Source organism: Rhinolophus hipposideros (genome assembly GCF_964194185.1).
Source record: "Rhinolophus hipposideros genome assembly, chromosome: 6".
Classification (NCBI taxonomy): Eukaryota; Metazoa; Chordata; class Mammalia; order Chiroptera; family Rhinolophidae; genus Rhinolophus; species Rhinolophus hipposideros.
The window spans coordinates 63,182,590-63,201,816 of NC_138052.1; the positions used below are offsets into that span (position 1 = coordinate 63,182,590).

The 19,227-nt window shown below is 32.8% G+C and overlaps 1 protein-coding gene across 1 annotated transcript in view; it reads right to left on the minus strand.

Annotated features, from left to right (window-relative positions):
• STAT4 (signal transducer and activator of transcription 4) overlaps positions 1-19,227 on the minus strand; it is a gene marked incomplete at its 3' end in the record, with an annotated part of 89,935 nt that overhangs the window by 31,167 nt on the left and 39,541 nt on the right. Inside the window, exons 4-7 of the mRNA XM_081051976.1 lie at positions 6,542-6,640; positions 3,935-4,027; positions 2,916-2,994; positions 172-257 (exon numbers count right to left, since the gene is read on the minus strand). Coding sequence (XP_080908102.1) covers positions 172-257; positions 2,916-2,994; positions 3,935-4,027; positions 6,542-6,640 — 357 coding nt within the window. The remainder of the gene's footprint in view (positions 1-171; positions 258-2,915; positions 2,995-3,934; positions 4,028-6,541; positions 6,641-19,227) is intronic.

Here is a 19,227-nt window from a genome sequence, read left to right on the forward strand (position 1 = left end):
TAAACTTAGAAACATGGCAAACAATATGGTACTTTTCCTGGAAACATTGCCGTTTATTCATTCAGCGTGAATGTAACGAATGAAATCTAAGAGCTTGATTCTTTTCAGTAGGACTAGATGTAAGAAAAGGGGAAAAACAGGCCAAAGCCCAAGTTAAAGTTCTTCATTAACCTTTCTCTTGAAGTCGAGGCTGTTGAGCATTTCTTGCAGAGTCAAAACTTCCTGACTCATTAGGGCATTGTTCTTGTCACCCTGATCTGTGAAGGAAAAGAGATCAGATTTAGAGTCCTCTCCAAGACGAAGTTCTCTGTCCTGAAAGCAAAGTCTGTTGCAGTCACCCTCCTAAGATCTTAAGATGCAAATGCCTAAATGAGGCCATTAGATATGAGGTGGCTATAAGTCTATTTATTTGTCCAGGAAGTATTACATCCAAACAAAAGCAAGCCAGAGAAGAGCTCTCTATTTTAAAGACTTTGAGAGTAGACCATTCTTCACACCAAGTTCCTTTTGGAAGTGGGGAGAGAGGAGGTAAAAAAGCTTTTGTAATGGATTCCTTATTAGATACCTCTACATTGACAATAACCCTGGTTGGTTGGCATAAATAGAAAAGGAATGGGGCCTCTCTTTGTGTCCATCATCAAATCATAGTTGACTCCTCCTGCTGCCTTCATCCACCCCTCCTTCTCCACCTTACACCCAGGAGTTAGGAAACTGCCTGGTAGAGTTACAATTTTATCTACTTGGTCTCATGAACTAATAATAAAGAATAAATTCCTTGCTTGCCCTTTTTTCTTTGCAAAATGTGCTAGCCTCACAGTAAAGCTAGAAGTGGGAAAGAGTTGCAAATTAAAAAACAAAAAGCAACTCTGACTAAAAACAAAACAAAACAAAAAGCTTATCCTCTTAAACGGGAGATGTGCAATAAAAATTGTACTATTTAATTTGAACACTGAACTTTATTGGTATATAGCAAGTGATGGTTCCCATCAACCACTCATGTCTATGAAAAGTGAAGATTGGGAATGCTGATCTGACTTGTGTAACTGTGAAAAAGATGCCCCAGAGCAACATTGTGCCACATTTCTCTACAAAATAACCCTCATCTCCAAGGAGTTATTCTGGGTTGTTTTAATTCCTAAATTCACTAACTCCTAGATCCCACATGTGGCAAAATCTTGCTTATATAGCATTTGACCAACTCAAAACTTCATTAGCTAATACTTTCCAGTCTTCACTAACAAGGATATAACTTGTTTCCCATGATCGTTCATTTAATTTCACTTATAACCAACAAAATACTTGTTGATTTAAGTGATAAAATGATTATTTTTATTCTTCATAATGCTCATGGAGTACTGAAAGATATTAAAGTAACTCTAATTGTAATATTTTAAGGTGAAAAGAATTTTATTGTTTAATGTAGTTTGTTATACTCTAATTCTTAAAATTGATAGTGCACATATGAAATTTGGGATGAAGCTTCTTTCAATGAACTGTAGTACTTGATCAGATTTGCAGTTCTAAACCTTTTTAGAATTGGATCCCTTTGATAATCTGATGAAACCCATGTTTGTGCCATATCTTCTGAAGGAAAAACCTACACATAGTTTGAACATTTTATATAACATTTCATGAGAGTCAAGACATCTTGAAGATAAAAAAATAAAAGATATCCGGAAGATGTCAGAAGAACATGTCATTCCTCACCTATGCCAGGAAAAACAAATTTCTTAATATCCTCTCTTAAATCTTAGATGAAAAGTTAAGTATTTGATCAAAGTCATCCATACTGCCTTCCAGATAAATTTTAATAGCTAACATTTCAATAGTTAAAGATGATTCTGTAAATTAAATTTTTATATTCAATTTTTTAAAAAATTATTTAAAAATAATTTTAGAATTTCAAAAAGTTGCCAAAACAATAGTTTCCATGTATTCTTCCTGTCTTACATAAGCATAGTACAATGATCAAAGCCAGTAAATTAACATTGATACAATTCTATTAACTAATCTAGACCTAATTAGAATTTCTCCAATCGTCCCACTAATTGCAACACACTTTAAACGATCCATTATTACTGTAAATCTTTTTTTACTACTTGTAAATCTTAAACCTAGCAAATAGTCTCATTCTTTCCTTCAATTTCTTAAAAAAACATTTAATTGTAAACAACTTCAATGTTTAATCATGAAGATAGTCAAGTAAATTGCAGTCAAATAAATTGTCCTTATATTTTGTCATTTATACAATTATTGAAATTATATTTTGAAGATTTTTTATGATATGGGAAAATACCAAAAATAAGACTTTAAAATGCAACACACAAAACTATGTACAAAATGATCTCGATATTTTTCAAATAAATAGACATTATGTATTTGAACATATAGGAAAAAGGCTGGAAGGAAATATACTAACTTTTGACAGTGTTTATCGGTAGACAGAGGAATTTTGTGTGATTTTTAATTTTTTATTGCTTTTGTCTATTTTCCAAATTTCCTACAGTGAATCACATTTGTACTTTATAATTTTTAAAAATTATATTAAAAAATCACCTAGGGATGATATTAGTAATTTCCTGATCATATTAGGCAATTATTATTATTCTTCATAGTTGTAATAATGATATTTCACTTCTATAGGAGAATGTTCTTAGATTGGGGAGCTGCATGCCAAAATAGGGGTGATTTCTTACCATTTACTTAGAATTAGTTGGTAAAAAAATATATTTATACGAAAAAGGAAAAAAGGAGGAAGTGAAATAAATACTCCTCTCCTGAATCCTCCTTTCAAAAAAAATAAAAAACTCACTTAGGAAAGCAGATCAATTTATCAATTCTGTCAGTAAAGAAGAAACCCTAGTCGTGTTGCTTTTATGTCCCTATGTAGAATTCTAGATGAAACAAAAACTTACCCATCGTCTGAATTGTTTTATACCTATAGTCAAATTCATCTTGCAGGTCTTCTAAATATTTGGTGTCTTGTTCTGTCATCTTTTTACAAAAGAAAACATACTGACTTAGTTGTTTCAATTAAGCGTATCAACAAAACATCATCAATATTTCAAAATACACTGTTTGTGCTTCCCGTTTCCAGTAATATCCTAGACTAACTGTATAGAACCTACATTTCTAAAGAGCTAATTCCCATGAAAGTTGAGTAACACTGGAAGAACCAGACTGAATTTTCTCTTCCACTTTCTCTTCGTGATTGGAAATCTTTCAGCATTATGCCTTTCATTTTTCAATTAGTTCCAAATGCTACTAATAGCTTTTTTTTTTAACCTGAGAATATAGATACTTTTCCCTTTTAGTTCCATATAATTCTGTATTAATGTACCAATTATCATTTTGCTTAAAGTCTCCATTCTAATCAGCTGCAGTTTATGACAATCCTGTATAATTTTTTTCTTCCTTTCTACTTCTTAGAAAAAAAAAATCTGTGCTTCTTTCTTGTCTCCTGTTTGTTTCTGTCTGAGATTTTCACTTTTTTCTTCTCTAAACCTGCTGATGTTTTTCTGTTCAGGCATAATAGGTATTAAGTGTCAAGATCTGGGCTAGATACTTCTCATATTACCTCATGCAGCCTTCACAACAATCCTATGATGGTGGTTATCCTCACTTTTACAGATGAAGAAGCAAAGGTTCAGAGACATGAGGTAACTTACTTACCTGAGGTCACAGAGCTTCCCAGTGATAGAGTCTGATGGGGAAGCCCCAATCTCTAGTAATTGAAGTTAAAAATCTCCCCTAAAAGAAATCTTTTCTAACATAAACACAGTGTGTGTGTGTGTGTGTGTGTGAGACATTTATCTTATTAAGAAATTGTCCTATGATTTCTCTATGCATTAACTTTGGGTACATAGGAGAAAGGTGCACAGGTAGTTGGATGGGGATAATAGTTAGCTTTCTAGGTACCTGTAAGATCACTCACCTGCACGCTATTTTTAATGGCAGCCACTTTGTGCTCCACCTTCCTCTGCCTTTCTGAAACTGAAGAACTTTGTAAGGATTTCTCCAGAGGTCCCTGAAAAAAGAATGTCTTGAAATTTCAGTGATGTTGATAAAAAGGTTTATGATGAAGGCAATATACTTCGTAGTATATGTGGTATACTTTGAACTGAGGTTTGGATCAATATGACATGAAACAATCTATAGCCATTAAAAATCATGCTGTAGAAAAATATTTAATGACATATAAGTCATATTAAATTGTTAAGAAATTGAGAAAATATGTATACATACAGAAGGTGCCAAAAAATGTATACACATTGTAAGAAAGAAAAAAACTATATTAAAATTGTAATACCCAATATATACCAATAACAAAAGATGAATACAAGTCATGTGTATAATTTTTTTGGCACAGCTGGTATTTATACTATAAGGATATATATATGTATATATATATATGCATGTATATATATACATATATGTGTGTGTATATATATATGTGTGTATATATATATACATATATATGTGTGTATATGTATACATATATATATATATATCCTTATAGTATAATACCAGCTGTGCCAAAAAAATTATACACATGACTTGTATTCATCTTTTGTTATTGGTATATATTGGGTATTACAATTTTAATATAGTTTTTTTCTTTCTTACAATGTGTATACATTTTTTGGCACCTTCTGTATGTATACATATTTTCTCAATTTCTTAACAATTTAATATGACTTATATGTCATTAAATATTTTTCTACAGCATGATTTTTAATGGCTATAGATTGTTTCATGTCATATTGATCCAAACCTCAGTTCAAAGTATACCACATATACTACGAAGTATATTACATGTATACACACACATATATATATATATATACATATATATAGTGAAATTACAGATGATTTTATGGTTTAAATTTTTTTTCCTAATTTTCTATAATAGACCTACATTACTTTTGAAATTCTGTAAAAGTAATATATGTACTTTAAAAATTAGCATAGTGAAACTACATTAAGTTAGACTTAAATTCAGAATTAGGGATGATGAATCTGCCAGGATGAGATTTATTTTTACACTAGAACAAAGGGAGTTTACTAAAGAATATGTAAAAATGCTAGCCTACTTAAATAGAAAGGCTAACCAGCTTCTCCAAGCACCATTTCTTGGCCACTCTAATAGTCTGGCATTGAGTGTGCTCCTTAGATGTAAAGTTACCCAGATATTTAGAAATGAGAGTTACTGATGTCGGCAATCCCTTTGCCTTACACTTGGGTAGGGAGCCAAGGTTAGAAAGGTTGATGACTTGGCTAAGATCCACAGCAAATCAGTGGAGGAACCTCAAGTGAGACCCATTTCCTTGACTGGCAATCAAGTGTTCTTTCAATTACACCACATTCTTCAGATTGTAAAGCTTTTGAAATATTCCCTCTCTCTGATTTTGGTCTCCTTTATTTGTCTATTTATTGAAATTTACAAACCAGTGCTTCTTTTGTGGTAGTGGCGGAGTATTTGCAGAGTGATTTTGATGAGCATCTACTCAAATAAACTAATGTTTCTAATTTAACTGATATCTAACATTTGAAGGGGAACACACACACACACACACAAATGATAAGAGATAAGAGGGATACAAGAAAGGATAGTTGAGAATATATATGAGCATATATTAGTAGTAGCTTCTTAATATTATCCCACAAGCACTGAATCAAACTATGTTTACTTTAGAAACTTACTATGCTATAGATTTTAAATTAAATAAAAAATGCCATCCTTCTTCTTCATCTAAAAAATAAGAATAGCAAATTGTTAAAACTTCATACTTCTCCCAAAACAACCATAACCTGACAATAACTAAACCTGAAAATGTTTAATAGTTAAAAAAAATACTTTTCTTGGACCTTCAAAAATCAATATTGTGGTGTGATTTATTAAATTATGGAAGACATCATTTGGAAAATTGATTACTTACATACTCTTCTTTTTATAAGGATTAAATGAAAATGTATTCATTAAGGATTTCATTTATTCCTCTACTTTGATGGACATTCAGAATAGTGGGATAAAATATGGAAGGGCAAATTACATTCAAGTAATCAATAAGCTAGTATTTATGGAGTTTCTATAAGGTAAAATTCCTTCTTGATGAGTAGCTTGGACTTCTGGGGTAGGAAATCAGGCGTACGGAAGGGTTCTGAAGATCAATCCCTGAGGATAAACATGCCAAGAGAAGCAGAGTCCAAACAGTCGTTAGGAATTCAGGTAAGAGGTGGTTCCTATGTTCCTGAACCAATATTGTAAGAACATGGACCAGAGTGTGACCAGTGGAAATAGAAAAGAAAGTACAGATAGGATTCGAGAAAAAAAACCTCTGGCAAGACTTGGAAATTATTTCAATAGGCAGTGGAGAAAAGGATCACTCAAAGATGATCCCTAGACCTTGGTTACAAGGGACTGGAAGGATGATGACACCATCAACAGGTAGAAGACGCTGGTTCGAAAGAAAGCAAGAATTTCTGTTTCAGAAAAATGGAGTGCAAGGTGATAACAAGATCAAAGTTCAGAAAATATTACCTGAATGGGCATGTTGGCTGCAGCTAATATTCTCCTCTCTTCCCTTAAACAATTTGAAATAACCACAGCTACATGCATTGGATTTCCATGAAATTTTCCCTAAAGAAAAAGTGAGCAAAAACAACATTAAAACCTAAATATACACATTATAAGGAAATATCACTATTTGCACATTTAAAATAATCTAGTAAGTATAAAAAATTATTTAGGATTTATTCCAGTAATCTATTAGATAGCGACAGAAACTTACATTGTGAATGTAGAATCCTATGTGGCTTATTGCTCAGTCTTTAAAAATCATTTTAAATAATTAAAATAGTTCTTGAGCACCTCTGTAGGAAAAGCCCTGCACACACACACACACACATACACGCAGGCGGATCAGTTTATTTTAGGCTTAGAATAGATTTCAGGTAAATGAGTTACTTCCTTATAAATTATCATGAACCAGGATGGTCCCAGCTGGTCACTTGTTAACTCTGTGCTTCATGATATGTGTAAAACATTTCTTTTGGTCCCTATTTGGTGTTGTTCATGTCGACTGTCACACATTTCAGCAACAATATTTTATGACATCTAAGCATATACTTTTTTTATCACCAATACAAATGCTGCAGATATTGTAAATTGACAGCTCGTGGACGTAACTCAGCTATTAGGTATGTTCTATAAGTGAAAATATTGCGATCCCTTCAGAGGGAGCATGTTACTACACACAGTTGCCCTGTGTCCACTACTGAGTGTCCCAAGCACTCACTTACCTCACCTGCCAGGCCCCTGTCGGTGTCTGTGTTTTTGGTTTACAAGACTAATTCCCATAACACCATCATTTTAGTCATAGCATTAAACTTTTTTGTTATTAGACTTTTTCCAAGGCAGGACCAACAGGAAGCACAATAAATGTAGACAAATGCATTTATTTAGTTTCCTCCTACCCTCCCCTCTGAAGGAGTTGCTAATTATTCATGAAATGTCCAAAAGATCAACAGCAGAAAAAATAAAACAACAATCCACAAAGTGGAAAATTAACAATTAAATAAAGGTAGATTATACAGACCAGTAAACCAAAGGGTCTTTCTAAAATAGAAATGAGGTTATTGGTTGTAAATATTTTTATGACCTTGACTGCTGCCACAATTTTGTTAGCTGAATCACGTTAATTAGTACTTCTATTTGCAAAACTAGGGTAAACACCAAGTGTCTGAGTTCCTGCTCTTCTATATTCTACAGCTTTCAAAACTCTCACCCCCGCCCTTAATCAGAAACCTCAAAAGAAAAAAAAATGAATTGACAGAAACTCATAAGGTAAAGAAATTTAAATGATCCTATTTAAAAACAGGGATACCAAATTTCTGATTTCTGCATGCTGACAATTTCAGATTCTTTTTACTTAAAATTTGTTCCTGTTAATTTTCCCATTCATTATTTTTTTCCATATGCCTTCCATTCAACTCCCCATGGAAAGCTTTATTTTCTTATGTTGCCTTTATTTAAAAAATAGTTCATTGATAAAAATAAAGCATTTCTTCTAGGACTAATTTGGAGGCTCCCTTATTTATATAAATTTGAAACTTTCCCCATCCAAGATCAGGAGTTTCTCCAAGACCCCAAGGATCACCATTATTTATGTTTGTTTTTTTTCACTGTTATAGGAGTTCTTTGTTGTTGATCATTCAGATACTATCAACATTTCTCAGCTCTACTGTATACACTTTTTCATTTTCCTTTCCTACTTGAATTATTTTACCTTCCCTTTCAGATTTACTTTCTCCCCATGTTTGTAAGGTTAAATCATTTTATCCTCTTTATGAATAAACAGTTACTTGTTTGCATCAAGACTATCTTTGCATTTTCCTTTTGTATTTTTTCTAACTTAGTCCCTTACTTATATGTGTAAGACAAAAACATCTTATGGAAAATGGATCACTATAGATTCAAAACCAAATTAGCACTTTTTATTTATGTAATTATCAAAGATGCACTCATGTCCACTTTTCAGTAGTTACCACATATGGACCTCAAAAATAAAAATAACAAAATAAAATCAAAAACAAAAACACCCCTAAATGTGTGTTGGTGGAAGGAAAGAAGTGAAAACCAGAGAAAGAGAAACTGTCTACTTTCTATTGTGTGTCTGTCTCTCTTATGTATAACTATTGCATATATTCTCTACTTTCTGGCTTGTCTTTTCATTATCTCATAGTGTCAATGAATAGAAGTCTTTAATTTTAATGAAGTCAAATTTATTAATTCTTTCCTTTATGGTTAGTGCTTTTTATGATTTAAGAAATCTTTCCCTAGCCTTCAGTCATGGAGGTTTTTCCTGTACCATCTTTTTAGTCTTTATAGTTTTGCCTTTAATTTTAATTATCTTGGAGCTTGTTAATAATGAGAGGTCCCTTTCACTGTTTTCTAAATGGATACTCAGTTCCAACAATATTTACTAAACATTTGGTTCTTCTGCTGCCGCTCTGCTGGGCCAACTGTCATAAATCAAGTATCCACATATGGATGGGTTTGCTTCTGGACCCCATTCCATCTTATGATTCTGTCTACCTCTGCTTTATCAACAAACTGTCTTAATTACTAGAGCTTCAAAATAGGCTTGATGTCATGGAGAATAGGTTTTGTTTTCATTTCCATATAAATTTTAGAACCAGCTTGTCAAGCTACACAACACACACAACCATATTGAGAATTTGAATGGCACTAAATTTTTAGATACATTTGAAAGACTTGGTATCTTTATAATTGTGTTCTAATTCATTTATTTCTGTGTTTTTAATGTCTCTATTAAGCATTATAATTTTTCACAGAGATCTTACACATTTTTGATAGGTTCATTTCTACGTAGTTGGTAGTTTTGATAATGGAATACATGGTATCTTTCTTAATAGTTTTTGCTGATATATAGAAATATATTTGACTTTTATACATTGATTTTGAATTTAGCAACTTTGTTAAATTCTTCTTTACCCTAATAATGTATTTATAATATCTCTTATCATTCTAAAAAATAATTCGTAGATTCTTTTGGATTTTTTGCATATGCAAATCATAATATGTATAATATTGTATAAATATTGATACAATTTTTCTTCCTTTTCAATCATCTAATTTCCATCAAGATTTTACTTCCATCCTTAAGATTTATTTAGAAATGTATTGATTAATTTCTAAACATAAAGATTTTCTATTTATTCTGTTTTTTTTTTACTAATTTTTTAATAGATTTCAAAATTTTGATCAGAATTGATATTCTGAATGATTTCAATCACTTAAAATTTGTTGAGGCTTACTTTGTGGCCCAGCATATGGACTGTTTGTAGATGTTATTAACCCAAGCTTGCCAATTATCCTTGCTGATTTTTTGCTTGATTAGTTTGATCAGTTATTGAAATAGTTAAAATCTAATTTGTGAATTTTCTCTTTGTGGTTCTGTCAAAACCATTCAGATTTGTTATATGTTACTAGTGAGTCAAAGCCTTTCATTACTATGAACTGACCTTTATCTCTTATAATGTTTTTTACCTTTAAGCAAAAATGCAAAGTTTGAATTTTATCACTTAAAATTTTTTATCTCTTAGAATTTTTATTTTATCCTACTGAAGGAATTCTTTTGATTTATTTCAACACATAAATATTTAAAATCACATATCAGTATTATGCATATAAAAGTATAAATATACGTGAAATAAATTGGTTGATGTATTCCTAAACTTCATATATTTAGAATTCGATTTTTCTTATCTTAGATTCATTGGCATCCATATTTTTCAACAAAATAATAATGTGCCCTGAACCATCAAGAATGTCAATGATATAGCATTTCTTTAAAGTATGCACAACTATCGTCTCCATTCTGTAAGTTTTGATTTTGGCACTTTTCTGATCTTGTCAAAAATTCTCAACAGAAAGTTTTTAGACAAGAACCAGGACTCACATTTCTTCTGCGATAGTCCTTAAATGGTTTGTTGTCTGAAGCATTGAGGGGTTATAATGATCTAATCATGCTGTCATCATTAACAACCACATCACTACACTTTTAGGTGAAATTATTATTTACCTGTTCAGATACATGTCCATAAAATCATTGAGAACTAGAATATATAATAGGTTCCCAGGTATCTATTCCAGAGCACTTCTAACCAGTCTTCTATCAGTTTAACCATCACCCATACTATTTTGCCTCTCCACTCCCAAGAATGAAGAAGTTCTCATTCTGAAACATTGTTTTACCGTTTAAATTAAATATGGTAGTAACTTCAGCAATTAGAAGTTAGGCATAAGATTACAATGATACACTGCTTTTCATTACCCAAACTCATACTCTTGATCCCTTTAAAGGTCCTTTTGCATTGACAGTATAATTTGAAGTCTTGTCAAAGAAAGCCAATCCCCCTTTCTATTTGATTAAACACATATTTTAATTTTTGTTCAATGGTATCACGTTGGAGGTTAAGTTCATTCTGTTCAAAATCAGCAAGAAGTCTCTGATAAATAGATGTTTTATATCTCAATGATAGCCCTGTGCAATGCATGATTTGTTTACTCCAGCCTTCTATTTTTTTGAGATTTCCTTCACCAATTGTGAGGAATTTGATAGTTTCTCTTGCCGTTGTTGCTTTTTGTACAATAGGCAATCCCTTTGCATGAATCTCAGTAATGAAATGTTATAAACTTCTACTTGTGGGCATCTTTCTTCCTTTCTTACATCTTGTAAAGCTCTATATTGTCGATTTCCAAGAAAATGTGGAATTTAGGGTCATCCGTCTAGTGACAAATAAACTTATACCTTGATGATTTGTTCCCATCCCATTCTGCATACATAATAACTATTTGCTTCAATCCTGAATCATAGTGTACAGTGACAGTACTTTTAAACAGCAATTAATCTCAACAGTGTATATAAGTCAATGGAAGTGACAACGACATGAATAGCTGTGACAATGACATTGTGATTGCCACCTGACAATAGCAATTAAGAGATGCTATCGATTATAAGATGTAATTTGATTTCAGAAATGTTAAATGTGGAAAAAAGGTGTCTTGGAACCAATGGATATGCTGGTTTATTCTTTTTGCTACTTTTTGCTAAAATCATTGACTTTCCTTCAAATTCCTCTTCTCCTGTCCTGTCATCTAATTTCTAAATTTGACTTGTCACTAAAGAGTGACTAGTTCATCTGCTCTTTTTCTCCCAGATGATCTGATGAATACCAGTCAGAGGTAAATGACCTGAAAACGTTTGTTTAAAATAATCTCCTTCACTCAGGTGGCACAGAATCTGAGATTTCACAACTAGACAGTCACTCCTTTGAGTTATTTTCTCAAGGATCCCCTTTAAAATGCAAATGCACAAGGAGGAGTTAACTCTACATTTAATTTCTTCTACATTGTGAAAGATTTGTCAAATGCTATTCTCTGGCTGCAGTGAACTGGCAACTCCAGGATAAAAGTAATGAGTCCCAGGACAAATAAATAGAGAAGTTTCAGGAAGGCCTTGAAAGGGTGACAGTAGTAACCAAAGGGGATATAAGATTCTGAATAAACACATAACCAACAATTGTTCTGAGCTTGGGTTTCTCCAGAAGCGAACCTTGAGACAAGGATTTTAGTGCAAGAAGTATAATTGGGAGTTGATCCCAAAAAACAGTCATGGGAATGCGTAAGTGAGACAAGGAAGAGAAGAAATCCAATAAAGTGTGTGTTATCAAGCCATTGGTTAAGATGGTTAGGAAGCCAGTGTAGACATATGACTTAGAATTATCTACCCAAGGGCTTTGGGAACTGGAGTATTTTTACACCAGCTCTTGTCGTCATTAACCCTGAAGCAAAAAGATTCAGATCCTGGCACTTATAAGTCCACTTGGCTAAAATGATGAGGATGTGGTCAGGGCACCCCCACCTCTCTATACCAGACCTTTCCTAACCTTAATTTTAGGTATTTTTTACTTCTCTCTTTTTTTAACTACTTACAATCATACTGTACTCAAATGTTGATATTTCTTCTTTTGTAGTATTTCTGGGATATGAAGCAGTTGTCTCCAATTACAGAGCAAAATATTTTCATTCCAATTTTTACTGGCAATCTACAATTTACTGCACACTTCTAGTTGCCAACTAGCTCTCTCCCTTTTTATTATCCCAAATAATGCTGTTAAATCATTTTTATCCTAGACCCTTACCAGTATCAAACACACTGGCCAGTTTCTACATGACAACAGTCTCAGCTTCAGCCTCTTATTATTTCCTTCTCTTTGCCCCGAGCACACACATTTTCTTAATGATTTTTACCTAATGTTTCCTCATAAGAATCATAAGGATATGTCTACTACGGGGAAAAAAAAACCCCAGCAAGTTGAAGAAGAGCTGATCTAGTTGTTTTAAGGCTGATTTAGATATAGAATGATCAGTCTAACAGATTTAAAAAGCAATTATCTTTCTGGATGATAATTAAAACAACAATGAGATACCACTACATATCTATCATAAAGGCTAAAATTCAAAACACTGACAACACCAAATGCTGGTGAGAATGCACAACAACAGGAAATTTCAAATGGTACAGCCATTTTGGAAGAGAGTTCGGCAGTTGCTTAAAAAGTTAAAAATATTCTTACCACACAATCTGACAATCATGTTCTTAGGTATTTACCCAAATGAATTAAAAACGTGTGTCTACAAAAAAACCAGCATACAAACGCTTACAGCAATTTTAGTCATAATTATTAAAACTTGGAAGCAACAAAGATGTCCTGCAATGGGTGACTATGTAACCTGTGCTGTATCTATATGATGGAATATTATTCAGTGATAAAAAGAAATGAACTATCAAGCTACACAAACATATGGAGGAAACTTAAAAAAGATGTTGCTAAGTGAAAGAAGCCAATCTGAAAAGGCTACGTACTGTAAGACTATGTACTGTAAAACTACGGAGACAGTAAAAAGATCAGTGATTGCCAAGAGTTGGGGGGGAAGAAGAGAAGGGTAAATAGGTGGAGTTAGGGCAGTGAAACTTGTCTGCGTGATACTGTAATGGTGGGCACGTGACATTATGCATTTGTTAAAACCCGTAGAACAGTGCAACAAAAGAGTAAACCCTAATGTAAACTATGGAACTTCATTTAATAATAATATATTATTGGCTCATCAATGGTAACTAATGTACCACAATAATGCAAGATGTTAATAATACCATGTTTCCCCAAAAATAAGACCTAGCCGGATCATCAGCTCTAATGCGTCTTTTGGAGCAAAAATTAATATAAAACCCAATGTTATTTTACTATAAGACTGGGTCTATAATATAATATAATATAATGTTATATAATATAATATGTATGTATTATATATATACATATAATATAATGTATATATAATATAATATAATGTAATGTAATGTCTATAACATAATATAATGTAATGTAATGTAATGTAATGTAATGTAATATGATACGATACGATACGATACAATACAATATAATATGATATACCAGGTCTTATATTAATTTTTATTCCAAAAGATGCATTAGAGCTGATGGTCCAGCTAGGTCTTATTTTCGGGGAAACATGGTAGGGAAAATGTTGGTGGGGTGAGGGGAGAGGCTAAGAAAGTATATGGGAACTCTCTGTACTTTCCACTCAATTTTTCTACAAACCTAAGACTGCTCTAAAAAATCAAGCCTATTTTTTTAAATTACCTTACTAAAGTCACAGTTCTTACATATCCTTATGCTGTTCCTTTTGCCAGGAATGAACAAAATCAAATGAATAGAGTTGCCTGCCTCTCTTGTTTAGTTAGCATTAAATTCTCTCATCACCCTAAGGTTTTCTTGATAAAAGAGAAGTGGAGTATAGATTGTCAATGGATAAAAATGATTAATGCCCCATTTCTATTTATACTGCTAATAAAACATTCATTTCAAGACAAAGTGGCTAAAACTTAACTGCAAATTAACTTTAAATTAAATTAACATTAACTTTAAGTTAAAAGAAGATACTCCTTAAAGTCATCAAGTATGTCTTCTACAAACTAAGTATATTTCCTAAACCATGTTCTACGTCTGCGAAGGCTTAATTCATCCTAGACAACTGCTCTGTGAAGCAGCTGGAGAGCTTCCTGTGTAAAGTCAGAGGACTTGGCGTGCAGTTGTTACTAGCTGTGTGACCTTAGGCAAGTCACCTTTTAACTCTCATTACTTTAATTGCCCTTCATTAGTCAGTTGGGATAATACTACTTGTCATTCATCATAGAGTCATTGTGAGGAGCATGCCAGACAATTGAGAAAGAGTTTTGTAACGTGTAAAGCACTCTATAAATATAAGAAGTTTGCTCTATTGCCTCTTCGGGTGTTAGGAGAATTTAAAGCTCATAAATGGTAAATTGATAAAAACAGAAGATAAAAATCTTCCTATTAGTTTCACAGAAATGACCAAAACTGATTATAAAGCCAATGAAGACTGAGCTGTGTTCCAGGAAATATATTTATATAAATATAAAAGAAACTCCAGAAAAAATAAGATATGTGTTAGGGGTTTTCAAAACATTAAACAGTGGGGACTTTCCTGGCATTTCTTTAGGACTAACCCGCATAGGCTCACAAATACACTAAAAGCTAGTGCTGAATAAAAAATTAACCCACACAGCTAGCAATTAAAAATAATAACACAGTCTTTTCATTTGAGCATAATTCATATTATTTTTGGAAGAAAATAATTAACACTACACTTTCTACACATAGAAAAAGGCCTGGGAGGGCACATATCAACATCTCATTAATGACTATGCTTGGGGAAATGGGATTGGGGCGTGGAGTGGACATTTTCACATTTACCTCAATTCTTTGGTATTCTTAGACTTTTAAAAATAATTAAGCATGTGTTACTCTTAAGATTAAAGCTAAACAAGAAGTGGTAAATCACACATATAACACTCCATATCAGCTCTTTCTCTTTGCTTGATTTATGCAAAGGTGTTTGTAAAAGATGTTGGCCTTGAAAATTTGTCACTCAGGTTAAACGAGAAAAAAAAGAGAATTGGAGTCTAGTTAGATCTTTATGATGAGTAAAAGTCAATGCTCTTAGGGAATTCATAGACTTGTAATTAAGAGTTAAATGAATTGCTTAATTCAATATGACAGGAAGAGAACAAGATAGACGCTAACAAATTCTACTTAACATTTATATGCTTGAACATAATAATAGACCCTGCCATTTACTGAATACCTATGATATGCAGAGCGCTTTATAAGCTTTAGACTTCAAAGCACATATTAAGAAGCCCAGGGTTACATATTTGTGAAAAGTCACAGAACGGAGAAGTTAAGAAGGAATTCTTCAAATCCAGGTATGTCTCATCTTACAAACTATAAAATTTTCAAATCACTACTGTTTTTAAAAAAAAAGCATCCTTTTTTATTTAACTGGACTCCTTGAGCCACAACTGCATTTAACTTTATTTTCTGTGGATATTATCTTTACAATATTTTCTATGATAAATCTGCTCAAGGACTAACCATTCTTTATGGAATTTCAAGATAGCTGCAGTGGTTAAACAAGCAAACAGAAAATGACCACGTGGTTGATTACAAAATTATTAAATCACTTTTCTTGTGATGATTTAGGTCTTAATACCTCTGGCGGTTATACTTGCTGTTGGTAAAGGCAATCTGCCATGGACCCTGGGTATTCCTGCATGATCTTGGTAGATATGCCAAGAATATAAGGCCCTGACCATTCTTGTCTCATTTTTCGGGTTTGTATATAAGGCAAGCAACCTTAAGTGATGAGGTAACATCTCCCCCAGCTAAAGAGCAGGTTTGCTTTCCCGAGCTATAAAAGCATGAATTCTTCATGTTCAGTGTTCATCTCCTGTAACACAGCCCTCCGGGTATGCAGACACGGTGTCACGGGTATACTCAGGTGTCAGCCCTGTAAGACTTGGGGGAAACGGGGAACCAACGCAAATGGGCATGAAGCTCCAACTACTGATCTTGCTATAAATAAATAAAGTCTTTGTCTCTGATCCAGTAGTCTCATGTCTTTTTCTGGCACTTATGAAACAATAACAAGCTCACTTGTTAACTTGAAAGGAGAGTAAAATCCCTGCACACTTCTCTATACCTATTTGTGTTGTAAAATTTATCACATAGCATTTCCATTATTTATTTCTATGTCTGATTCCCCACCTAGACTCTGCATTTTTCATAAGCAGGAATTGGTCTTCTTCAAGATTGTTCTTAAGTAGCTGTCACCTGATAGGAACCTCACTAGTGCTTGCTGAATGATCAATTGGGAGGATGAGTAAATTACAATGATCCCCTCCTGAGAGAAAAAACATATTATTCAATCTCTGTGGCGATAAAGACCTCTGTCATTAAATCCTTCTGGAGTTTTTATTAATCACTTGTCCCTAGTAGCCAAGAAGATATGAAACTAGAGTCTTGAGATTAGTTGGAAGAGGACAACAAGGTATGAAATACTCCTAGAAATAGCAACTTTGCTTCTCAAAGACCCTGTTGACCAGTATCTTTGATAGTGAGGCTTCCTGGGGGAGACTTGAATCCTGAGGATGGTCCCCCCTGCCGCTCCCACCCCAATGGTGAAGATGCTCTGAGTCTTCTGCTGTAAAACACATCTTTTACTGATGGTAAAAGTATCAGTGTTCTTCGCTTATGTCTGGTAGGATACTTTAGTCACACTATCACTCTTACTCTCGTGATAACAAGGATACATCATCGTAATTAAAGAGTATTTAGACAGGAGTATAAAGACAAGAAAATGGAATATTAAGTATAAATTTTGGCAAAGAAAGTATCTCTCCTGTTGATGGTATACCTGTATATCTAGAAAAAACAAGAGCGTCTAATAAAATAATTCTGGAGTAAATAAATAATATGACTTTTTTTTTTTACACTGGCAATAACCATTTAGAATTGGAAATAGAGAAAATGGTACATTCAGAATAAGAAAAATAAGTTTTAAAATTTAGGAATAAATTTAACAAGAAAGGTACAAGTCTTACAAGAATTAAACTAGGGTCATATTAAAGACTTTAAATAAGATCTGAGAGGGATTAAATTAAAAATATAACATAGACTAAACATAATATAGAACTCTAGGGTATGGGACTTAGTGTTATAAAAATGTAAACTGTCCCAAAATGAATACATTTATTTAATGCAATTGAAGTTAGACTCCCAAGAGTTGCTTTTGGAGGGTTTGGGTTGAAGGAAAGAAGCAATAAAATTCATATGGAAGAAATTTTGCACAACAATTAAGAAAATTTCAAAGGCAAATTAATATTACAGTAGTTGAAGTATGTCAGAGAATTTTCTAAGTGTTCTGTGTTTTGCTTCCTTTAATCTTCACAACCGTTTGAGATAAATACTATCATCCTGACTTTACAGATGGGTAAACTGAGATAGAGAGATGTTAAGTAACTTGAAGCCAGGATTCAATTTGACTCTAGAGTGTATGCTTTGAACAAATTATCCACCAGGTCATTGTCTCCAAGTTGGAAGGAGGAGGACTTGCCATACAAGATAATGAAATATACTATAAAGTATAATGTATTTATAAAGCATAAATATAGCACAAACTACACACTATAATCAATAGTATTGACATATAACTAGATTAGCAGAACATAACAGAGTGGTAGAAAATTATCATATAGAAAATTAACATATGAAAAAGTAGTATTTTAGTTTGGTGGGAAAAGAAATTATTATTTTAAAAAATCTTGCTGGTATAATTGTCTACCAATCCAGAAGAAAAAGTTGGATTTCTATGTAAAGAATTCTATGTAGGTTCAAGACTTAAATTTTTTAAAGTTTAGAATAAGTTCAGGAAAATGTGTATAATGTAAGGGTTGGGGAACTTTAAACCAAGGCAATAACCCCAGAAACTGCACAAAAAAGATGGATTTTCACTACATTAAAATATTTTTTCCATGGAAAAAGGTGTCACAAAGCCAAAAGACATATAATAGGTTGAGGAAAATATTAGGAACTCATATAAAATGTAGCTACTTACTACAAAAACATTTTGTAAAAACTAATATTTTTAACATTATAAGGAAGAACCCTTTGAAATTGATGAGAAGCCCAATAGAAGATGAATAGGAAATTGACAAAAGAGCACATCCAAATAATCAATAAAGGACAGAAAGAATGTCCAGCCTCACAAATAGTCAGATAAAAGCAAATTTAAATAGAGAGAGACATTATTTCCCAACAATCAGATAGGCAAAAAGGAAAAACAACGAAAACACCTATTGCTGATGGAGACATGGGGAATACAGTCCTCATACACATCGCTGATGAAAATGTGAATTTTGCAACCTATTTGGAAAACAATCTGATAAATCTACTACATTAAAACAGTTATGTCTTTGATTAGTAAGTCCATGTCTAGGAACTTATCCTATAAAAACAAAAGCAAGCCCATGAGAAGGCACATACAAGGTTGTTTGTTATAACACTGTCTATGGTGGTAGAGAAAAATTGGATGTAAAGTGTTTGTTCACCTAAGGGGAAATGACCCAATAAATTGTGGCACATCCACTCTGTAAACCATTTGCTACCATTAAAATCAAGAGATTTCTGTGATGCAATATTTGGTACGCAGAGAAATGAGTAACAAAACTTCATTTTTTTTGTAAATGACAAAATCCTGAC